The sequence below is a fragment of the Miniopterus schreibersii genome (assembly GCF_964146895.1).
Source record: "Miniopterus schreibersii genome assembly, chromosome: 2".
In the NCBI taxonomy this organism is placed as follows: domain Eukaryota; kingdom Metazoa; phylum Chordata; class Mammalia; order Chiroptera; family Miniopteridae; genus Miniopterus; species Miniopterus schreibersii.
Genome location: NC_138102.1, coordinates 10,821,915 through 10,846,988, shown reverse-complemented (window position 1 = coordinate 10,846,988; position 25,074 = coordinate 10,821,915). Strand labels below are relative to the sequence as shown.

Genomic DNA, 25,074 nt, shown 5'->3' with positions numbered 1-25,074 from the left:
AAGACGTCGTTTCTCCATCAGGCAAGTAAGAATCTCAAAAGAAAGGGGTCAGTGCAACTTAAATATGTGAATGCTGGTGAAACGGCATCCAAAGCCTGTAAAACTGCCTCAGAACGCCATTGCCTTTCCTAAAGCTTAGGTCAGACTTCAAAGTCCCTTTCTCTCCCCACAGGTCTTTTATCTTTCGGGGTGAAAGAGTCTGCTTGGGTGAACAAAGTCTTCACGGCCGTTAACATCCTGGTCCTGCTGTTTGTTATGGTTGCTGGGTTTGTGAAAGGAAATGTGGCAAACTGGAAGATCAGTGAAGACTTTCTCAAAAATATATCAGCAACTGCCAGGTGAAATATTTGGGGGTTTCCCCCCTCTTATTCTGTTTGTTTTGTTCGTTTGTTTGTTTAATTTGCTCACTTGTGTCTTATGTTACCTCTTCCTCTAGAACAATAGTTCTCAAACTTTTTGCTCCTGAGACCTTTCTGAGCGTCTGTTCTGTTCCAAGACTTCTTCCCGGGCTCCCCCAGACATGAGGGCGTAGGTGTGCTCACCGCTGGGCAGCTGTGGGAGCCCCGCAGCTGCTGGCTCTCAGCCTCAAGCTCTGCTCCAGGTTTTGGGGAAGAAAAGGGGAGAATGCTTTTTTTCTCCCAAAGGTTTGCCACCTCTACCTAACTGAGTATTTTTGGGTTGGGCATCCTTTAGTTCCTCCTTTGGGACCACCGTTTGGTTTCATCACATTTCTTCAGCCATGTAGTAATTTTCAGGCCTGGGTTTTGGAGAATGTTATTATTTCCATATGCAGACTTCTCCTTATATTTCACTTTAAACTGGATAGTCTCAAAAATTAAATTAATAATATACCTAAGGTTTCATCCTAAGATTTATTTAATCACAAGACTGGTATGTGCATAAAGAATGATATTACAAAAACATCGATTATATGGAGTGAGGTATATCTGCATGGTTTTCTTTACATAAATTGTTCATAGTCATTCTGAGGAGGCAAAAAATTAGTATCTTCTGGTTTTTTAGAGTTTTTAACATGTAAAATATTCAACTTTAGTATTATTCATCAAACCGATAGTTTTGTTTCACCTTCTCGAATGTCTTCTTAGTAAATTTTTCAGTGTGCAGTGTGCCCAGCTGTCCACAAGAGGAAGTTCCCTGTCTTTATTTCACATCATAGTCCCCAGATGGAGCCCCTGCTCTCAAAATCCTGCTGGCTGTGAGCTCCAGCCAGAGTGGGCCTGGGCCTCCGGCTCCTGCTGTCAGCCTCCGAGATCAGTGTCGGTAACCCCGAGAGGGTGCCATTGTTGGGGATACCCCTGCATTCTTGGACAGAGTCAGGATCGGGGTTTACTGAGGCCTGATGGGCACAGCAGCCTCCCGAGCGTGCAGCTTCAGGAGCAGTTCTCTGTGAAAATGACTTTCCTGCATCTGTTCCCTTCCTTAGAGATCCGCCTTCTGAAAACGGAACGAGTATCTACGGGGCCGGCGGCTTCATGCCCTACGGCATTGCGGGGACGTTGGCGGGGGCCGCCACGTGCTTTTATGCCTTTGTGGGATTTGACTGCATTGCAACGACTGGTAAGAGCGGAGTCCTGGCTCCAGGTAGCAGGGAAAGGTGGTGTTTGTACCACATGGTACCCGTGGGTGGCAGCGGAGGGGCAAGGAAAGAGAATGGGATATAGACTCAGTTCCAGACCCAGTTGTGACACCGGCTGTATGTGATAAAAAGAAACTAAATGAAACTCTCTGGGCCTTGGTTTCCATGTTGGTAAAATTGGGAGAGCGTTACCTACCCCTCAGGTGTTATGGTTACATAAGATGTATGTACATATGAAAAATACTTTATAAGCTGTCCAGTACTTTATAAATATTAGTCATAGTTACTATCTTCAACCTTCTGTCTGGACATCCTATCACCAAATGATGATCACGCTCTTAAATGATCTCGTCTTTATTAGGACGATATATTGTGGTCTTCTCTTTATTTTATGCAAGGAGGTAATCGTGCAAGAAAAACTCTCTAAGTGTCTACTCTGGGTTCATATTTTTTGCATGGCCTTAGAACTGATCATGTTTTGGATGCTTCAAATGCCAAATCTTATTAAAAGGACCCAATGCATACTATTTTCTATTGAAACTAGAGTTTAATATAAACAGATGGGTCGGGTAGAAGTTTATCTGAAGCCTTCATGTCGAAGGGCCCACAGAATGCCCTGGCAGGCGTTTGATCTCCGTGGGTGAGTCGTTTCCAAAATGGCTTAAGGCTGCCTTTCTACCGCTGGACATTTAATAGCGCCAGTGTCCCACGTCTTTTGTCCCTGGAATTGGATTCTCGTGTACCAGCAAAGTGCACTCGGGAAGAGGGAGGGTTGCATGTAGGAGAGGTGGCTCGAGCTAAGGACGCAGAAGGGGACAAGGCCGAGCAGAGTCCGGGGAGGGGAGCGACGTCTGCCCGCGGCTCGCCTTCTGTGGCATCACCGCGCCCGCCTCGTGTTTCCGCAGGGGAGGAGGTCCGCAACCCGCAGAAGGCCATTCCGATCGGAATCGTCACCTCTTTGCTCGTGTGCTTCATGGCGTACTTCGGGGTCTCCGCCGCCCTCACGCTGATGATGCCCTACTACCTCCTGGACGAAAAGAGCCCCCTCCCTGTCGCCTTCGAGTACGTCGGATGGGGTCCCGCCAAATACGTCGTTGCTGCCGGCTCGCTCTGTGCTCTGTCAGCAAGGTACATCGCGTCGCCTCGAGGGCAGGGACACAGCGCGGCCCCGTCTGGAGAATTCATTTTAAAAATGATCCTGATCTCAGGGGCATACTGTGCAGCCGTGAATCCTCCAAGTAGTTTGCCCAGAATTGCTGTCTTAATCTTAAGTGATAAAGTCTTTACCCCCATCAGGCAAGGGCCAGGTTGTGAAGATAGTGACAGGCCAGGCTTCAGCAGAAATACAGTATGGTGCTGAGACGGGCATCCACGTGCACACGTCTGTGTCACCTGTATTCACATGTGCACACACTGTCAAACTTCAGGATGCTCACACCAGTATGTTTCCCTGCTGGCTCTGGTGTCACTGTGGTGCTTCCGACGATCGCGACCCTAGGTGCAGACCTGGCATCTTCCTTTGCCTTTTAAAGTGCCATCATTCCGGGGCATGGAAGCGGTGTGCTGTGGCATCGTTAAACATACGTGCCTGTTACTGTGAGGCACTGAGGCTTCTCCCCTTAGCGCGACCAGAGTGACCTTGGTCTAGAAATAGAGCTTACCATTCTCAGATTAATGGTGGGCATTTGTATAACACCCATGGGGAAAGGAAAGGGCGGTTGAACCTCGAGGGTTTGGATTTTTCAGTAGCTGCTTGTTTTAACACTTCAGAATTTGTCTCCCAGGTTTCCTGAGCTGCTCATATTTTAAATTAACATGTGATCATAAGATACTTCATTCTCGTTTTATACTGTGCTATACAGTAGAGTATTCTTACAAAGAGAAAATTAATCTCTTTGCCTGATTACTAATTTTTTAAAGTGAAAATAATTTTCTGTAAATCTAGTGTTGGAAAAAGAAATCTTTTTATATATAATTTATCAGCCTAGCTTCCCCCCCCAAATTTTATTTTATTTTGTATTTAAGATAATATGAAGTTGCAACTAGAAATTACTCCCTTTGGTTTCTCAGCCATCTGCTAATGATAAGGTTTATTCTGAATAGTTTCAAATAGTTTCAAAAATATGAACTGTGACAATACGTTGCCAACACAGTCTTAGAAGAGACGGACACAGATTCATCCGTGGCCAACCTCAGCCCAGCTTTATTAAAAGATAAAGAAGATGGATTTTTAAAAATAAAATATTTTACTTATTTTCTCTTAAATGGTTATTTATCACAACTGAGTCATGTATGGAATGGTGGCAACCAGGAAGCATACAGGTTTTTCAAAATATCTAAAGTTTTCTTAAACTTTTAATCATGGCTATATCTATATACTAATTTTACAGAGTTGATTTTTTAAAATCTTTTTATATCTTGATTATCTTGTGATGCTGGGAATTATTACTAATTACAAAGATCAGGTTATATGAGGAAAAATAATGGTAAAATATTAAAAATGCATAATTATTAAATAAATGAAGGGACTATTCTATGAAATCAAATTACTTAATCTCTTTTTAAATTACATATCAATTTAGGAATTTTATTTTCTGAGTTATTGCCACTACAAATGTCTTAATGATATTACGATTGCTTTGTTTTTTTGTTAAGTCTTAATTACTTAGTTTTAATTCAGTAATAATCATGGGCATGCCTAATAAATTACTTGCATTGTTGTTTTTAGTCTGATAATTGTGCTGGGCAGATATCTGCAACAGAGTAATAAGTAGCACAGTGGTAAACACTGACATATAGTTTTAAATGCCCAGTCATAATTTTAAGAATAATGAGTTCTCGTAATCGTAGCTGTGATGCCGGGTTCTGTACAGTTACTTAATTTGAGGTGTGGGGTGTAATCGTGCATGACTGTGTTGCCATACTGCATGTGTTTGCTCTCTACTCAGTCTTCTTGGATGCATTTTCCCAATGCCTCGTGTAATCTATGCTATGGCGGAGGATGGGTTGCTTTTCAAATGTCTAGCTCAAATCAATTCCAAAACGAAGACACCAATAATTGCTACTTTATCGTCCGGTGCGGTGGCAGGTGAGACAGTTAACTTTTATTTAAGAAAAGGGGGATCTTTTGTCATTAAGGATTCTGAGAAAATATGCAAACTTAGGTGGTTTTCTGTTTTGATTCACATGAAGATCAATAACTTTTTTTGGTAAATGTTTTCCGTTTTGAATTTTTTTGGCATAGGTCGGTTCTGCACGTTAGTGTGTCCAGTCTGTACTTGTATCTACGTGTCTAGAATAATGCTTGTAATAACTCACATGGATTATGAATTTTTCTGTTCTAGTCTTCTGGGCTCTATGTTTCCTTTACCCCGAATTCTGTTTGCCATGGCCCGGGATGGTTTACTGTTTAGATTTCTTGCCAAAGTGAGTAAGAGGCAGTCACCAGTTGCTGCCACACTGACTGCAGGGGTCATTTCTGGTAAGCTTTACAAACTTAGGCTTCTTCAATACTGGACTTGAACATTTTGTGCGCATGCGTGGACTTACAAGGAGGGTCTGCTTGCTGTGCATGTAAGTTAAGAACAAAATCACAGATAAATGATGGTTTGAGCATTGGGATGACATCTGGAAATCGTGGTGGCAGTGGTTTATTGTAATTCATTCGTAACCAACCATTTGGGATTTTTTGTGTGCCATTTTTTAACTTTAAACTTTTGGGCTTCTAATAATCATGCGAAGGGTTATCATGGTTGCTCACTATATGTCAGATATTAAATGCTTTTCAGATTGATTAACTAGCACATAAAATTGTATTGTTGACATATAACATTTTTTTTCAAGAATAATTACTTGATTTTGGACATATTAATTTAAAATGATTCAGAATTTTCTTTTCTGTTTGGGATTTAAGCTGGATATTGCTGAAGAGCCATAAGATTTGGGAAAAGCTAAAGCCTACCCACTCTTTTATATATATATATATATGTATATCTTTATTGATTTCAAAGAGAGGAAAGGAGAGGGAGAGAGAGAGATAGAAACATCCATGATGAGAGAGTCATTGATCGGCTGCCTCCTGCACACCCCCGACTGGGGATCGAGCCCTCAACCTGGGCATGTGCCCTGACCAGGAGTAGAATCCCGATCGCCTGGATCCTAGGTCAACGCTCAACTGCTGAGCCACGCCCGGCCGGGCAAGCCTACCCATTCTTAATTAAGTGTAAGAAACGTCTAAGATAATTTGTGCTTGGCTGTTGTAGTCACTGCTGTTCGTACAGCAGAGAGCCCCACTTCCTGGGCCATCCAGTTCTCTCCATTGCTAAACCCCATTAGGAATCTGTTTCTCCTTTCAGCAGTTTTGGTACTTAAATCATGTTCAAAACTCCAGAAGCTACCTTCTGGCCTGTCATAATATCCATGTAAAATGCCTTTGGCCAGATTGTTTTGCATAAATTTTCAGATATTCCACAGATCAAGAGAATGGCCTTAAAGGTCCTATTACAAGAAGCAAGAGAGAGACTCTAGCCAGCTTTATACATAAAATGATAAACTAGCTTGGTGAGGTAGAAATCCAAATGAAAAATGATACTCTTTTTGAGACTCTAAATTGTTGGGAAATTAGGTTAGGGAATGCTGATGTTTAATTATGCATGAAATGGGATATTTTTCAAAGGCAGAAAGTATTTGTCTAAACAGCTTCACTTTGTGAATATTTTCTAATAAGTCTGGCACTTCATTAGACTTACACTGGAAGGTCAGGCCACTTATTTCCTCAGTGCTTAGATATCTGCACCCACAAATGAAGGTGGTAGTAGATAATCTAAGTCCATTTATTATTAAACAGTGCCTCATGATGTTACAGTTTAAAATCATGACAAAGGATCACACATGTTACTAACTCCATAAAAACTTTTATTTTTTCCAGCAAAACTTTGCCCAGTAATATTCAGAATTTTATGTATTATTGATCAACTATATATTCAGAATTTTAAAAAATTTATACTTCTTCCTTCAGGAAGAATTTAATTTGGCAGTAATTTAATAATAAGATATTAAAATTAATAATTAAAAGAAGATAATGGTAACAAAAGGCTTTTTTTAATGCTTTAAAAAATATATTTGTTTTTTTGTACTCCCATTTTACTTTTCTTGTTTTTAATTAGATCAGATTGCTTGTATGTGTAATTAATCATGTCCTTCTGTTTTAGCTGCCTTATTTTGGCTAGCTGTGATTCTCACAAAGCATATTGAATTTAATGATCTAATGTGAAAGTGTTCTAGCAATAAAGAGTCTTCAGAATAAGGCATGAGGTGCATTTAAAGAAAGAGTGTGGTGTTGTAGGAGGTGCATGGGTGCATTTAGATGGAATTCTGCTTCTACCTGGTAGTTTTAACCTTGATAAGTTAACCAGTCTATAAAGTAGGTATAGTATTATAAGGATTATAACTCAGCAAAGCAGGTAAAATTGCTGGGGTGGTTTTTTTTTTGTCCAAAATGGTCAAATACTGGCCATTTTATATGGCTCAGTCTAATTTTTCCTGTCTCACAGGATTATTGAATTGAGCATAAAAGGAGATCATAGAGATAGAAAGCTTGCAGAGAGGTCTAGAACACCGTATAAATGGATGTAGTATCTACTTACTAAGTTAGGGACGGCTATGTGGTAAATTCAAGTTAATATTGTCACTATTTTGATGTTTCAATGGAGGAAAAAACTGCTAAGTGCAAATTATTCTGCTATGTAAAGTGTATTTTGCCTCTTAGCATATTGGGACTTGTGTGCAGGGCCATAGAGTGAGCTCTCCAATCTGGTCAGTCTTCTTAGAGTGTGTGGTTTTTAATCAGAGTAAAATTTAGCCTATGTAAGAAACATAATTTTCTTTGAAATTACTTCATTTTGTGTATGATATAACTCAAAATGCAAGTGGAAATCAATATGATTAAATATCTTCTATAATGAAAGCTCTTTTGTTTGAATATTTTATGGTTTTAAAAAAGGACCTAGCCAGTATTTCTTAGCAGTGTTTTTCTTCTGAAACATCAAAAGAGAGTAGTAATATTTTCACTCTTTGTCAGGCCACTATTTTTTAAGTAATCAAAGTAGATGGTCTTTAATAATCAAAGTAGTAGTTACCAGTCTGATAACTGAGGGGTTTGGAAGTTTTTTAGCAGTTTATATGATCTAAAAAGCATCTCATAATTGTGAGAAATATAATCTCTATGCTTTGTTTGACTTATGTTTGTTTTTGAAACAAACAGAAAGTGTCAGTCAGTTGTCCCTGACTTGAATGTTATCAGTTGTGTGGAATCTTATCCTAGGCCGTTTTCCTCACCGTTCTTTTCTTCCCTCCACAGCGGTGATGGCATTTCTCTTCGACCTGAAGGCGCTTGTGGACATGATGTCCATCGGCACTCTGCTGGCCTACTCTCTGGTTGCAGCCTGTGTTCTCATCCTCAGGTGAGTCGGCCTCACTGTGACAAGGTCCTGAGGATGTGTGTCATGTTGCAGCCCAGGGAATAAAGGAAGTTAGGGCTCACCATCTCTGCTTCCTAGGAGCTAGCAGTCTCAGAGGTGAGAGGTTATGGACACAAAAGCATCAATATAAAGTATAATAACCATATGTGGTCCTTAGTAAGGAATCAAATACAGTTGATAATTCTATGTGAATAGCAGGTTTTCATAATATATAAAGATACTTAAAAATACTATACTTTTTGTCCCAAGAATTCAACTGTTAAGATTTTATACTAAAGACTTAATAATTGAGGCACACCCAGATATATGTAAAGGATGTTCATGGAAAAGATAATTTACATTAGTGAAAAATTGAACTAGCCTGAAGATAATAAGAGAATGGTTAAATAAATGAGGGTATATCTATTCAGTAGACTCTTCTACAAAAAATAAAATGATAATTATTTGGAGAAATGTATCAGTTTCAGGATGTAAAGCTCTATGGAGCATCTGAATTTATTGAAATGAGGTAAATTTATATGAAGAAATCATTTATGACTATGTATAAACATATATACATTTATGCCTGACTGCAATTGTACCAAAATACTAGCAGTGATTAACACTGGGCAGTGGTTTTAATTTTATCTTTGTACTTTTGGGTATTTTTTCCCCAGTAAACATATTTCTTCCTTAAATGGAGGACAGATGTTACTTTTAAATATTTTTTTAAAAATTTCAATTACAGTTTACATTCAGTATTATTTCATATTAGTTTCAGGTGTACAGCATAGTGGTTAGACAATTATATACTTTACAAAGTGTTCCCCCTGATATTTCCAGTACCCGTCCGGCACCATACATAGTTATTACAATATTATTGACTACATTCCCTATCCTGTACTTTATATCCCTATGACTGTTTTGTAACTATCAATCTCTACTTCTCAGTCCCTTCACCTTTTTTTCACCCAACCCCCAACCCTCCTCCCTTTGGCAACCGTCAGTCTGTTCTCTGTATCTGAGTCTGTTTCTATTTTGTTTGTTTGTTTACATTGTTCTTTAGATTGTACATATAGAGAACCCTAAAGATTCTACCAAAAAACTACTAGTACTGATAAATAAGTTCAGTAGCAGGATTCAAAATAAATATCCAGAAATCAGTTGCATTTTTATGCACCAATAATGAACTATGAGAAAGGGAAACTAAGAAAATCCCATTTACCATTGCATCAAAAAAAAAATACCTAGGAATAAATTTAACCAAGGAGATAAAAGACCTGTAATAGGAAAATTATAAGACAATGAAGAAAAACATTGAAGAAAATACAAATAAAAGGCAGCATATACCATGTTCATGGATAGGACACATTAGCATTGTCACTTTTAAATTTAAGTTAAGGCTGCTCAAAGAGAAGAGGCCACACTGGGGAGGCTGGGACAGATACTGGGAGGTGGGACAGGCTGATGTTTTGACACAGGCTGTAGAGGATGAGGAAAAGTAATAAAGTAAATAAAGTAATAAAGTGTGCATGGGTTGGGAGTGGATGGCTGCATGAGCTAGTTGGGGCGAAACCAGAGGACTCAGGTAGGGAAGTTGAGGGAGATGAGGCCAGACAGGCAGTTTGTGATGAGGCCTTTGAATGCCAAACTGAAGACTGTGTGTTATTTTGTGGAGGTACTTAACCACAGTTTCTGCCGTTTTTGTGAACATTTCTTTGGGACATAGCTATTTTCAGAATAATCATCTCATTATCACAATTGCCTCACTTTAAGGTGTAACTCTCTTCTGCATCTAACAGATAACTTTCTAATTAAATGGCTATCAAAGGAAATTCAGAGTTACTGCAGATATTATATTGAGCAGGATTGTGGTCTCACTCCGCATGCTCTGGGGCTGGACCCATGAGAAGTGTCAATTTATTGCACAGCTGTGACACTGTCAGATGTCTCGCTGAGAGTCTTAGGAGCTTGTTTCATTTGTCTCTTTGAGAATTAAGACACCCACATTTATTTGGGGATAGGTACCAGCCTGGCTTATCATATGAGCAGCCCAAATATTCTCCTGAGAAAGAAGCTCTGGAATCGTGTGCTGGTGGGGACTTGGAGAGCGTGTCCCATGTCACCATGCTGCAGGGACTGGGCTTCAGCCTGCAGACCCTCTTCAACCCCTCGGCTCTGCCTACACAGCAGTCGGCTTCTCTTGTGAGCTTCCTGGTAGGACTCTTAGGTAAGTCCTGTTCACTGCATGTACTATTAAGACCCAGTAGGAGTGTGTAGGTGGAGCAGGTGGGATGTGAGAGGATGAAAGGCCTCACCTTACCCTAGAATATGTTAGCAACTACCTGGAGCCCTGAAATGTCCACCTAGTGGGTCACTAGATTTGAGATCATCTTTATATTAGCAAGATAAATTCACTGTATTTCGGTAAATGAAGAAGACAGGAAGAAATTCGTAAGGTGAGAGTGTTAGAAGTAGAAAATTGATATATTTCATTAGCCGTTAGAGAGCTTCCTGTATGAAAGCATTTGGCCAAGTACACCTGCCAGTCATGGAACTGGGAACCAGGAGATTGGGAGGCAATATAGAAAATCCTGTCTGCTTACCTGCAGTTACATAATCTTCCATATTTCCAGCGACATTTGTTGAGCACCATCTATGTGTCAGAACTCTTCTGGGCACTTGGGATATCAAGAGAGATGACCCTTGCACTCACTGGGTTTTACAACACAGGATTGCTGAGGGCAAGCCAGGGGAGAGCACGTGGGAGGGACCCCTAATGAGGCTTGATGGTCAGAGAGGGGAAGTGGGTAGTGATGTCGCTCTCTGAAACAAGGAGAAAAGATGCAGATCATATTTTATTTGTTTACATTAACAATCAGTGCTTACAACAGCTGAAAATGGACACACTTGCCATTTCCTATTTGAAAAAAAGGGAAATATCCACTCCTGACAGTGGCCCACCAATCCATTGGCGTGGTATAGTCTGAGACAGTAGCAGATGGGGACTCAGGTGGTACCTGGGCAGGAAAAGCAGGAAGGCGGTGCCGGAGGGGAGGCTGACCTCCGGGGAGGAGACAGTCACGAGTGAGCAAGCAGTGCTGCTTAAGGTGGTGAAATCAGCCATTGCTGCCCACAGTGAAAATGAAGAATCTGAGTATTTGGCCAAGTAGATAGGTAAAGAACTCAATGTCATATCAAAACCAACTGTTTGAACTGAGGCGCCTGAGTGAAGTGTGTGTGCTGACTATTTCACGTGCCTATCTCCTTTGCAGCATTTCTCATTCTGGGCCTGAGTGTCTTGACCACTTACGGAGTCCAGGCTCTTGCCAGGCTGGAAGCGTGGAGTATTGCCCTTCTTGTGCTGTTTTTTGTTCTCTCCATTGCCATCGTTTTCATCATTTGGAGGCAGCCCCAAAATCAGCATAAAGTAGCCTTTATGGTATGTGTCATGGGGATTAGAGATGCTAAATATTGTGGACATTTTCCCTTGGACACTAGTTTTTACAAGTTGTTTCTATTTTAAAAACAAAACAAAACACTTCTGATGAAGTTAACCAATGAACAAGAGTGTCACAGTTTTTTAAGATGTTTCTTTTTGTCCTAAGTATTCTGCCTACATTGGCTGCATTACTGCCCTTTTCAAAAACTTGAGGATGCTCCTAACACAATATTATGTATAATAGTAAACAAATTTCTTGTAAAATAATCTACAGTATCCAAAGAATAATTAGAATCTTATTTTAGAAAGTCAGGACCCTCTCAGGAAGGTTATTCCCACCAAAAGCCCTTCCACTGCGCATGAAACGATCCTTTCCCATTTAAACTCAGACCAGGTTTCAGCTGGGAGACAACTTTCTGGAAGTATCCCCCAAGATGCTGTGTGTAACCAGTTACAGAGGCATGTCCTATTGATTGATGTCCAAACGAAGCCTGTAGGCCCCGAACCGAACTCAAGCTTGAAGCCAGTTGCATCTCGATGATGATGCAGGTGTTAGCAGGGTGGACCAATCCTCTGTTGCTTTGGGCCGGAGTAAATAATGTAAAACATGATGCTCCCTTTAGTGTTCTTTAGAAGAGTGGTTTTTATTCAGGTTGTCCTTTTTGTAAGACTCTAAACTTCCTGACACAGAATGAAAGTGTATACTATGCCAAATTGGTCACCACCATGTCGAAATAATTTGGGAAATGGGCTTTAAAAATCTGAGTATATTTAAGAAGATATTTCCCCCCTTAGGTTCCATTCTTACCATTTCTGCCAGCGTTTAGCATCCTGGTGAACATTTACTTGATGGTCCAGTTGAGTGCGGAGACTTGGATCAGATTTAGCATCTGGATGGCACTTGGTAGGTCTTTTAATATTTTGGCTTTCTCAACTTTGGCTCTCTCTTTCTGATTTCATGCACTGTGACTAAAGAAATATATCCCTTCCCCTTTCCTGGAAATAAAGATTTTTTTTCCAGTTTACTCCTTCCCCAATTTTGAGAACATCTGAGTGCTTCCTTTTCCACATGTTTTCAGATGCCTTTTTAAAATTCAAGTCTCCCAGTAACCCTGTAGAACCCATAGGCTCTATTTCCTCCAACTTGAAAGGTGAGAAAAATGAAGCCCCAAAATGTCAAAGGATCTAACTTACAAATGGCAGCCCAAAACTCTGATTCCAGAGTGGGCCCATGGATTTTTGGAGACATTTTGAATGAGCTAATAGCAAAAAAAAAAAAAAAAAAAATATCTTTTCTAATATCAGAATGTCTTATTATTAGAGCCGTGGAGGGGATTAAACATTAAATAACATGAGTAAGCTTATTTATATCTATACCATTTTGTTTTTCATTTTGATTTCTTCAATTTCCTATGTGAAAATTGAGTTAGAAATTAAGAGTTTAAGTTTTTTGTAACTCAAGCACTGAGTACCAACAGCCTTCAAAATGTGAGCTGAAATAGTGAGAAATAAGAGTTAAATCTGCGTTAGTTTTGGTGGCCTGAGAAATTTGGGATTATGCTTTTTCACAGTCCTCCCATTGGCTCAGTGAATAAAAATGAATGTGATTCCCTTTTATGGATGTCTATAAGTGTTTGCTTTGGCAATAAATTAACTTATTTTCAATTTCAAGTCACCAACCCACTTGAGTTGATGGGAGAATGAACCTCAGTCAGTTTTGCCCATCCCCCCACATCCACACTAATGAACTTGATCTTGGATAAAAGCAGGAATTACAGAGTCTGATTCCCTGTATTTGAATCCAGTTCTGCCACTGATTAGCTGGAACCTCCCTGGTTTTGTGCCTCCGTTTCTTTTAAATGGTGATGGTGGTACCTTTATTTGAGGACAGGAAGGGATGGATCTTCAGACCTCGGAGGACAGGAGAGGAAATAGAATCATCCCTAATAATTGGACATGCCAAGATGCTAATTGGTAGTCTACTTCCCATAATTTTTAAAGTGGAAAATTATAAAATATTTTACATCAACCCAGAACTCTCAATCTTTAAAAAAAATAACTAAAACCCAGCAAAATGTCCAAACTATTTTGTGAAGATACTTAAAACTTTTCCTTCTAACAGCATGGCTGTTAACAAACAGTTGCTTTGGACACAGCAATTGGGCCTCTCCTGGTGACACACAAGAGAAGGCAAAAGGCCTATTAATGTTGTATTAAATCTTCCATGTTCTAGCAGTCATTTTCTGACACACCTAAAACCTCAATGTTTTGCTCTCTGCAAGGGTTCCTGATTTACTTCGCATATGGCATCAGACACAGCCTGGAGGGAAATTCCAGGGGTGAAGACGATGATGGGGATTCGTATTCAGACAACATTAACTCGGCAGCAGAAGAAAAATCTGCCATTCAAGCGCATGACCTTCACCAGCGGAACCTCAGCTTACCTTTGATACTCCATGAAAAGACGAGCGAATGCTAGTGCTTGCAGGAGCAAAGCCGGTCACAGTTTTAACGTGTGTGTCCTACACTGGGTGAACCCTGACGGATGTCAGCATCGTGCTAGCTTGTCATGGGTTTGCTGCAGACATAGTTCACCCTAATTTATACTCACCTGGACAGCACCTCCTCGGGCGGTGAATTATACCTGGGGAGGCCTGAGCTCTCTCCTAGTGCTGTCTCCCAAATAGTGTGCATTTGTGTGTGTCTGTATATGTTGGGGAATACCAATGGTAAAAGTTGTTGGTGTTGTACTCTTATTGCATTACATTTTTCCCGTGCTTGTCATGAATTGGTGTCACATGCTGCACATCCTGAAATGGAGGTAATCACTGAATCCAAGAGCGTTTTGTATGTGCTTGGTATTGTTAGGGAAATGACTGTTGCTTTTCCGTGTTAGACTTCAATAATGTCAACTTAGAACATGCTGCAGACGCAGTTGCTCATCTGGGTGTCTGTCATTGGTCAGGAACAAGAGGAGGGGTAAGAATGAGCCTTTTCTGTAACTTACAAATGCCAGCAGTGGGTTTAGTACAGAGGTTTCTTCTGCCGGGTATGACAGTTCGCTAGAGCTTCAGCCAATAGGAGCATTTGCACCTGCCATGCTACACGGGGCAGGAGTGACATTCTGCATCGCCAGATGGCACCCTTAGACCTGCGGTCTTCTTTGAGAGCAGTGGTCCTTAACTATGAGACTTTCACCCAGTAAGAGTGGTAAGCCCCCCTTGGCCCAATCAGGGACTTGAGGCAGGTACACGTAATGTGATCTGCTTGAGACCCTTTATGCTGGAAGGTGGTCCCCATGGTCAGAAAGCTGGTGTAAGTAACAATGATGAGACTGTTTGAAAATCAGAGTTAGACATACGCTTGGATAAGTAGATACCAAGCATCCTTGTTTTAAAAGTCACTTAAAATAAGCCAATCGAGTCTCCCAGACCACACAGCTATGGAATGATTCATACTTTTTCCATCACTTAATAACTCATCACAGGTCAGGTGTTTTAACCCTGTCAGACAAATTCACTCCTGTGTTTTGTTATGATTTTGTCATGTCCTAGATGTCAGGGGCTACAGTAGCAAGTTCTATCTTTACTACCTGCAAAAGAGGGAAAAATGAAGGGATTCAAGGAGGGACGACTTCCCTGTCCTGATTTTGAAGTGCCTATTTGGATACTAAAGGGCATTTGGCTCCATTTGAGGGGTTTAGAACTAATTTGGCTGTTTCTTTTGGAAACATTTAGGGGTGTCTTCATTCTCCATCCCATAATAGTGTGGCACTTGCAATTTCATTTCATTTTAAATGGTTGCACTAAAGCTATGCATACAAGCTCCAGTATTCCGTAATAGCCTGCCAGTGGTTGGGAAATAAAATATCTTGGTTAAATAATGATTATTTAAAACTTTTAGTTAAAAATTAACCAAATTAAAGCTATAGAACCAAAGTAATCTCTATATGAGTAAATAATTTGTTTTTATATGTAAGATGCTACATTTTACTTTATAGGGTTCTCTAATAGTGGACTATTTGCAGTGGGATTTGCTTCTCATGGATTATTGTTCTTACAAATCATTAAATGGTTCACTCAATGAAGCTAGAAGCTCGATACATATTTATATACATGTGGTTTTTCCCAGGACAAGCATTACCAAGCACACCAGTTGGCCAGCCTAGTCCAGAAACAAGGAAAGCATTTCTGACAGCCCTTCCAAGAGATCAGTTATTGTATTGATGCCATTAAAAAGCAATCTGCGATTGAATTGCCTAACCAAGACTTTATTGTGATTAAAAAGCAGACAAACAGGAAGCCTGGGTTTGGGGCTGCTAGAATCCTAGCATCCCTGACAGAACTCAGTACTGACATTCCACAATTCCCAGGTCTACCCTGTAAAATCCAAGGCCCAGAATTCTCTTCCCAGCTGCATGTTGCCCTGGAGAGGAAGAGGCAGGCAGGCAGGGGGTGAAGGAGACATGTGAGGACCGTAGCATGCTCTTAGATCTTTGCTGTCGTAGCTGTAACCCAAGAGCCCCTTTTATTCCATGATCAGTCTAGAACAGGCCCTTCACACAGGGAACGTGTGGATTTCTTATATGAATATATTTAACTCTTTCAGTGTAACGAAATCAAGAAATTTGTTTAGAATGTGATAGGCAGCTACAACTGTTATGCCCACCATGTTCATTTAGCAGCAGAATTTAGTTAAACGTTACTTTTCCACATTGAAATACCTTGCAAACACAAATATCTATGAAAAGATGCTTTGTCGGTGACTGTGCTTGTTTTCCTTTGAAGGCTCAAATGTGTGTCCGTATGTATGTGTGAGTGTGTATATATTATATATATATGTATGTGTATGTCTGTGTATTTCAAAGTCAGTTGGGTTTATGATGGGCTTTGGAAATATAATACCATTGTGTGGATTTAAAAAATCCAACCGATGTAGAGAAAATAGAATGTTTTGTATTGATAGGTATGCTTATATAAAATTTTTAGGTTTTAAAGTATTTTGAAATACACAGTGATTTTATATGTATGATATTTTCTATAGATAGGTCCTTTAAGAAAACTATATTTATAATGTTTCTAAGGTGAAATCACTAAACTCTAGTACATTGTACCAGGTGCTTTCTAATCTGAAATGGAGTGGGGTGGGGACATTAGGGTGTTTCTGTTTACTTGTCTCTGTGGCACCTTTTCTAACCTTCGTCCTGGTGTGTCTAGGAAAAGCCAGTACTACCAGCTCCAGACCACTTCCCTGTTCCCGCACTTGAATTCACAATCTTTGGAATGAAATGTTGTTTTTACTTCCCGAGGATTACCAAAGTGTTTTTTATAGATTTGACTAGTAATTAATCAGGCTTTCATAAAATTCTCTCCAGAAACTAAAAAATACATATAGACATTCTCTTAATTGTGATTGCATAAAAACAGCTTAAATTACATTTCCTTTTTTTGTGTGCTAGGAAATATATCCTCTTAATATTTTCAGTGAGAAACGTCAATAGCAACCTTTATTTTATACTCTTTTAAAAGAGAAGATGGTTTGCGAATAACCGTATTTAGATCATCCCACCCTACATTTAACAAGGTAGCTATGCAAATTCAAATGTAAAAATTATTTATAAGAAAACTTATCTTAGAGCTTTTGCTATATACTGAAATACAGATTATTACATTATCACATTTTCCCCAGAGATAAACATCAGGAAAACTAAGACCAAAACATCATTTGAGATATATTCATTAAAGCAAAACTAATGTTGATGTATCTAAAACTTTACTATTCCAACCATCGTGGAAGGAAAATACCCATTTCGAAATGATTTTCCTTTAAAAGACAAGAGCCTCTTAATTTTTCTGAATAACATTTTTTTAAAAAACTTTACAATTTTTAAATATTAGGCAAAATATTTTTGGAGTCCTAGGAATTTGCAGGTAGTTGCTCTAATATTTGCAGTTCAAATCTGTATTTACCCAATTATTTTCTAAGCTGATTTGAATGCTTGTGAGGGGAACAGGGAAGAGGGGCCGCCCTCCAGGGCTGGTCACACCACGGGGAGCGGGTCAGCCTCATCTCCTTTCCTCTTCCACGGGGCACATTCTGCGACTACAAACCACGACACAGAGTCGTGCCCGGTCCCAACCCTCCCTTCCCTGTGATGTTGCTCACGATGTTCTTGGCCTGATTTCTCCTGCTGGGCTTCAGGTTAACACCAAAAGCACAATTTCCACAAAATCTTAAAGGATTGGATGGTGCATGATGGAATATTAAAATTCACATGATTAGAGTGAATTTGGGGCCCGGGTGTGTGTGTGGAATTAACTGTTTTCTTTTACTAGCACCAAAATAAAATAGTGCCTTCTCTGTACATTTTCTACTTACGTTCTCTAACATATCCTAAAACATCAAGGGAAAAAGTACCAAATTCACGTAGGTGTAACGCCAGCACGGGCCATTTTTTAATGCAGGCTTGGGAGTAAGGTTGCTTGGCCTTGTTGTTTAGCTGTGTTGTTTTTCCCTCCTTGTATAATTATGTTTAAATATTTTTAAATGGCTTTCTGTGTTCTGGGTTTTGAGAGGCCTTCTCTGTTACTGTTGTGGCTGCCGGTTCGGTTATTGGTTTTTGTAACATTCATTATTATTTGTACATGGTCTAGTCTTACTGATTTCAAATGCATTTTGTTATGGCTCAACCCAGTTGGCAAGTATAGCTTTTATTCACTATGGCTGAAGCCCCTGCCACAATCTCTGGCCTTCAAGAGCCGTCCCTGACCGCTGGGGCCCCATGGGGATCATAAACCAGGACCCTGAGCTGGTTCCAGGAACAGGCCGCCTGCAAAGGGGGAGCATCTGTAGCTACCTCTTTTGGGTGGGGTCTTGGGATGTCAGGAGAGGATCTGAAGTAAAAGACTTCACACGAAAGTAAGGTAGTTTGGGGTCCTTCATATCAGTTCCAAATGCCCCAAGAGTACATCAAGGGAAATGATCAGGACAGAGGAACCTGCGTGTCTCAGGGAAGGGATGGCTGCTTCCTGGAACTGGCACCACAGGGCCCAGCTTACTGCGGTCCCTGCAATGCCCCTGACAGCCTCGGAGTGGGAACTGCACGGGCCAAGGTTTGGCTGATAAAGAGCCTTGGACTGTCAATAGCCTGGTTGACAGGCTCTTCGTCTTCGGTGTCCGCTAGGGGTGCCCAGTTGTTTCATTGCTTTACTGTGTTATCATTGTAATCAACAGAAACTGTAGGTAGGGCCCAAAACCCTAAAGAAATTCTATGTGTATAAAAACCAACAGATACATTGGACTTGTGCGAATGTAAAGATTTTTTGTTTAGTAGGTAATTTTAAATTTAAGTGTTGTTAATGATAATCAGTGTTCCTTTTTACATATAAAGTTGGATTATTTTTTAGAATTTGTAATAAATGAAAACTGTTGCTGCTTTACCACTGTAAAATAGGCTTTCTAATGTGACCATGTATTTTTTAAATAAATTTTAATACAACTTGTATGCATGTGTATCTACATTTCACACGTATGTATTTAAAATGCTTTTTTAATCTGGGAAACTTTCAAGCTCAGAAATACGATACAACCTAAATTGAAATAATTATATTGTTAAGAATACTCAGCTGGAAGCCTAGGGCCTACCGTATGAATAACCAAGTCCTATAAGATAAAAGAGGTGTCTTCACATATCCTCAGTCCTCATGGCACATTCCAAGAGAAGATCAGTTGCTTCTGAAGCACCCCAGGACCACACATCTGAGATCTACCTCAACTGTCATTTTATGGACCAATCTCTATGACACTGCTTTTGTCTGTGAGAAGCTCCTCAATGTTTCCCGACTAAACCATAGCCTTTAATAATTGGTGATCAGTTCTGTGTAAGCAATCTTTTACAGTAGAGTGAATAAATATTTACCAACTTCAACCCTCTTTGCCCTCTGGGAGGAGTCAAAGGGCTTTCTGACGTGGCTCAAGCTATTTAACATTGCAAATCTCTTAAATTAGCTTACTTTAGAAATGTCTTTGTGTCTATACTGAATTCCTATTGATTCTAGTAAATTGGAGGGAACACCACATTGAATTTAAAAACTTTAATATCAATTAAGCCAGCGTTGAAAACCAAGCTAAAAGAGCAAAGTATTTGCCAAGTAGAAGCTACAACTTCCCTCATCTAATTGTTGGCTTGATTAGGATTGTTACTAGGTTTTGTCCCACCTCTGCTCTGGTACCATGGGATCATGTGAAAAAAGTGATGTCCCAGGAGCTGTGTCTGGGCTGTGGGTCCGCCAGGAACCCCTGGACGAACAAAACTCACCCATTATCTCAAAGTCGGGCCAAAAGTATGGGGAAACTATCTAGAAATAAACACAGCTCAATGCTGAGTTAGTTACTTGAAACTTTCTAGTACCAAACTCGTAGCCAACTCTCAAATATGTTTAAGTACCAGAGATTTCAGATGTTACAAATCCTGAGTAAAGAATCCTGTAACTCTCTGCTAGGACTGGGTCAGTCAACATGAAGAGGAAAACACAAGACAAGCACTCAGGGTGGGCTCATATCTCCACAGTAGGGAACAATCTCATTCCTGGGCTCTGGGTCCCTTAATCCCCAAGTACTCCAGCCCCTGTCATGATTCATTCCCCGGGCTTCCCAATGGCTGAGTCTCCCCCAGGTCACCCTTATCTTCCCCAACCTGCTCAGTGATGCCTGATATGTCTTCATGCAAAGGCCAAGGGCAGAAATCAGACCTAAAGTCCAATGTTCTTGGAACTGAAACATTGATTTATATTGGCAGTAAGTTGTAAATGACCAATAGAAGATGCATTTCAAAAAGTGAACATTTAAAAAGGAAATAAGCAGAGAAAGCAAATAGGCACAGATATTTTAAGTAACAAAGAGGGAAACCATTAAGAAAGAAAAAAGCAAAAGAAGGAGAGGTTGGAGGTTTTAAGTCATTTACATTTTACCCAGAGCTGAGCCATCCAGAGGCTCTTGTAATTAATGGGCTGGTAATACAGCTTTACAGTGTGCTATGTCCTGGAGCTAGGCAAGTAATTTCTTTTGCCCCACCTGTTTTTGAGGTCCTTACCTTACACTGTGGTGTCCCTTCATGAGTGGCTCTGGGAGCATCAAAAATGTCTAGTGTTTCTGTTAAAATGAGAATATTTAAAACAACTAAAGTTACTTGTCTTTCTCTGGCTTATTTCACTTAGTACCATATGATTTCACCATATGTGGAATTTAATTAACGAACTGAATTACCAAGCAAAATAGAGACAGAGTCATAGATAGAGAGCAGACAGACAGCTCTGGTGGAAGGTGGGTGTTGGGGCGGGTGGAGGGATTGAGCAAAAAAAGAAAAAAAAAAGAGACAAAACTCATGGACCTGGACAACAGTGTGGTGATGGGGAGGAGGTGGAGGAGGGCAGAGAGGGGATAAATGGTGATGGAAAAAATTAAATTAAAAATAAAATAACTAAAGTTAGCTCCTACTAAAACCTTGAGACATTAAAAAATATTGGTTGTGTTTCTATAGTTAAGAGAGTTTAGAAACGTTTATTTGGGGAGTAGGGAGGGGATGCCTAAAATATAGGCTAATTTTTTTCTTTTTGGGGGGGGGCTTGTTTACCTAACAAATTCCTGATGTTATTTACCACTTTGAAGGGGGGGGAAGGTATAGGGAACAGAGGAGTAGGAAGATTTTTCAAGGCAGAGTAGTTTTCACTACCATTTTACTACCACTAATTAAAATGTATAATGAAACTGTGAAAATGCTGCATATAAAATAATTCACAAACAGGGAAGTCATGATGGGAGCACCGACATTTCACTCTCGACCTTGGTGACCGGGTGGGGCCTCTCACCCGTCAGCCTCTCGGTGCATAGACCTGTGCTCGAAGGGACGGGAAGGAGATGGCTGTCCACGGGCCCACGCCCGCAGGCGCACCTGCCCCGCCCCGGCCCGCGCCCCCGAGTGTGACAGTGGTCCCCGGACGCGGTCTTTCAAAGGCCCTTTCTGCTCTCGGCCTCCTCCCTCCCGCTGACTCAGGGAGGCTTGGACCCCTGATAGTGCCACCCCTGAGCCACTCGGGCCCCCTGAGGTCTCGGTGAAAGGGTGACAATCACCGATGCTAATTAATGTAAGGGTGAGGTGGAGGGAGCAGGCGGGCAGCAGCTAACAGGGAAGGAAGGCGTGGGTTTTGTAGGGAACATGGTCGTTTATCTAAAACCCAAGACATCAGCTAAAAACTAGACGGACAACTGCATGGTGGTTGGGGGGGGGGGGTTGTAAAGGGCCAAGGGGCCAAATATATAGTGATAAAAGATTTGATTTTGGGTGGTAAACAATGCAATACACAGATGAGGTAGCATAGAATTGTACACTTGAAACCTATGTAATTGTATTTACCAATAAAATTTATTAAATAGATTAAGTTTGGTTTTAAAATGAAAATTAATTAAAATTTTAATTACAAACATACCAAAATTAATCATGCCTTAGGACTTCAGGTTTTGAGTTGTATTTGACTTCGACCTGTAAGACAATGTTTGTTTTAATTGGCCAATATTTTAGCAATTTTTGGAGAAAGAATGGAAAAGATCCACATAAACAGAGACTCTAATAATAAAATTCTTTCTCACCCTAGAGACAAAGCAGATGGGTTTTTACGGTGAAACAGAACCTATAAAAAATACAACTTTGGCAGTTTTATTTTTCAGATTCAGAGTCATCTTGACGTTTTCTCATTCAAGCATAAGAAGCCAGTGATTAGGCAGTTCCCTGCCTTGGAAAGCCCCTGTGTTTCTGGTAACCCTTGCTCCCATCCTAACAGGCTGTAATCGTTCCCTGGGCTCCCATACCGATGGGCCACAGGCTGCGTGGCCTAAAGGACAGAAATGTATTCTCACAGCCCCGGAAACTGGAAGTCAGAGATTAAGATGCCAACAGGGCTGGTGCCTCTCAAGGCCTCTCTCCTTGGCATGAAGATGGTCAGCTTCTCCCTGAATTTTCACACGAGCTCCCCTCGGTGCCTGCACCTGTGTCCAAGTTCCCCCTTCTTACTTACAAGGATACTGGTCAGATTGGATCAGGGCCCAGTCTAAGAACCTCATTTTAACTTAATCACCTCTTTAAAGACCCTAGGCTCCAAATGTGGTCACATTCTGAAGTACTAGAGGCTAGGACATTGTTTTTAAATTTTTTTTTGGGGGGGGTGTAGGGCACAATTCAACCCATAGCACAGACCTAGGATAGTTTGGGTACCTAAATTTAGCTAAAGCATACGTGATATAGAAGAGGCTTGGGAAGTAAAATTCCAAAATTATTTTCTATATGCCACTTACCCAGTTTCGTAGTGTAATGGGGACAATTTTCATTCATAAGAGCAAAGCAAAAATAAAGAAGAGGAGAAACAAGCCTTACAAGTAACAAGCAAGGCTCACATGGAGAAATATATAACCGTGGGAAAATAACTATATATGTGTTTAACTATATAACTGTACACACATGTACATATGTAGGCATGCACACATCCACATCTAGGCAGTCCAAATTTCGCTAAAGTGTATTTGATATGAAAGAGGCTTGGGAATGCAGAACTCCAAAATTGTTGTCCTAATATCAGCATCGGCCAATTATAAAAGATAATGGGAGCATAAAAGTACACTTGAATAAATGCCAAGATATATAACATCATAACATTCCTGGATGGGAAGACTCAATATTGTCAACGCGTCCATTCTGCTGCAGAACATAAGTTCAATGCAATCATAATCAAACACGGTGAGGTTTTTGTGGAGATGGCCAAGCCGATTCCAGACTCCGTCTGGTATGAAAATGTACAGTGATAACTGACAGAATGATAGCGGGCACCCTTGCCCAGACAAATAACAAAACACACCCTAACCCAATACCAACCAACGCAGTGTGGTGTTTCTATAGGGACAGAGAGAGAGACAGAATACAATAGATCAGAAACAGACCCAGGTACGCGTGTGACTTAGCACACACTAAAAGTCAACTCAACAGATGGAAAAAGAACCAATCCCTTAACAAATGGTAGTGTGATATTGACCGACCAACTGGACAATAAAACTAGATTTCTAACTTGTGATACCAAAAGATTTATATGGAGAGATGTATTTAAAGACTAAACATGGACAACAACATTATGAAAGTTTTAGATGAAAATATAAAATAGTTTTATAATTTGAGGCAGAGAAGGCCTACCTAAGGAGATATAAAACCCAGAAGCCACGAAGGAAGTTTACTGAGAAATGTAATTGCTTAAGCATTTGTTACAACTGCTTGAAGGAAAGCACTGTTAGCAAAACTATAACAGGGGCAAAGAAATGGAAGAAAATGTCTGCAATATGTATAATACCCAAGAGCTTACCAGCCAGAATATGTTAAAATTCTTCTATTCTAAGACAAAAATAAAAAGAACTGAATTTTCAAAAATAGGCAAATAGAAATGGCTAATAAAAACATGGTAAGGTGCCCATCCACAATAGTAAAAAAGGAATAGGAATGGAAAGAGTATAACTGAGACCACCACCTCCCCCCAGGGGCCGTGAACTCTGCAGCCAGCTTTGCTAGAGAGCCTCTGAAGGGTTGATAATGGGTTAGATGTTTTAAAGTTTCATTTGAAGGCAGGTCTAATTGCTGGAGAAAGAGTGGTTTGGGGCACAAGAAGAAGGGGCAGGGAGACCAATTGGGGGCTGTGGCCACATCTCAATCAGGGAAGACAACAGCCGGAGCCTGGGCAGTGAGGCCAGGGGTGATGGCAAAGAGGGACAGGCTTGATGTGCAGTCAGCAGGCTGGCCAGGCAGGACCGGGCCACTGTGAGGCCTGATGAACCCGGGCTCCAGCACAGAGTGACAACTGTCAACTTCATGGGGTGAGAATGAGAAGGGATCTCAGCGGGGAGCAGCCTGCGTGTGTTCCTGGAGTTCTTTGCTCAGAATGCTCCCCAGAATGTGGCAGATCACATTCCAGTAGTTTAAATGCTTGTCTCCAGACGAGTGTCCATGTCTCAAAAGTAGCAATGATGTCTTAACCTTTACACTCATAATAATGAACACACAGTAAACATGCAGGGAGCTCAAGTGAGTTGTGGGAGTTGTTGAGAGCTAGTGGCAGGTGCAGGGCCTGAGCCTCGGACTTCCATACTCCCAGGCAACTGTTCTCTCCACTGCAAACCTGGAAATAGTGAGTGGATGATGGAAGATAGAATTCTTGGTCCCTCCTGCACGAGGTGGCTGCTAAGCACTAGTTTGTTATAAACTGCAGCACTTTTCCCTTGGGTGTGGAGGGAGAAGTCCCCTTCCTGTTATTTCGAATCGTGCTTGCTTTTAGCTGTAATGTTTAAGTGAACCGGCTGGAAGGAGGCCCTGCACCTACCTGAGGGAAGCACTGGGTTGCCCACACCTGCAAGCTGCTTTGACCTTGTGAGCCTGCGAGCTCAGACCCTAGGCTCCCTGCAGAGAGACCTGGGGATGCCTAACGCCCCTGCCTCAGCACAGCCCCAAACTATCTATTCAATCTCGTTTCCCACTTTACTCCCACGTGAAT

At 40.8% G+C, this 25,074-nt stretch overlaps 1 protein-coding gene across 1 annotated transcript in view; it reads left to right on the top strand.

The window, feature by feature from the left end:
* SLC7A2 (solute carrier family 7 member 2) overlaps nt 1-15,574 on the top strand; it is a 53,619-nt gene extending 38,045 nt beyond the window's left edge. The window contains exons 4-12 of the mRNA XM_081130164.1: nt 173-338; nt 1,445-1,578; nt 2,503-2,725; nt 4,942-5,078; nt 7,956-8,058; nt 10,080-10,285; nt 11,331-11,497; nt 12,293-12,401; nt 13,780-15,574. Coding sequence (XP_080986290.1) covers nt 173-338; nt 1,445-1,578; nt 2,503-2,725; nt 4,942-5,078; nt 7,956-8,058; nt 10,080-10,285; nt 11,331-11,497; nt 12,293-12,401; nt 13,780-13,976 — 1,442 coding nt within the window. The 3' untranslated portion in view covers nt 13,977-15,574. The remainder of the gene's footprint in view (nt 1-172; nt 339-1,444; nt 1,579-2,502; nt 2,726-4,941; nt 5,079-7,955; nt 8,059-10,079; nt 10,286-11,330; nt 11,498-12,292; nt 12,402-13,779) is intronic.
* The last annotated feature ends 9,500 nt before the right edge of the window (nt 15,575-25,074 follow it).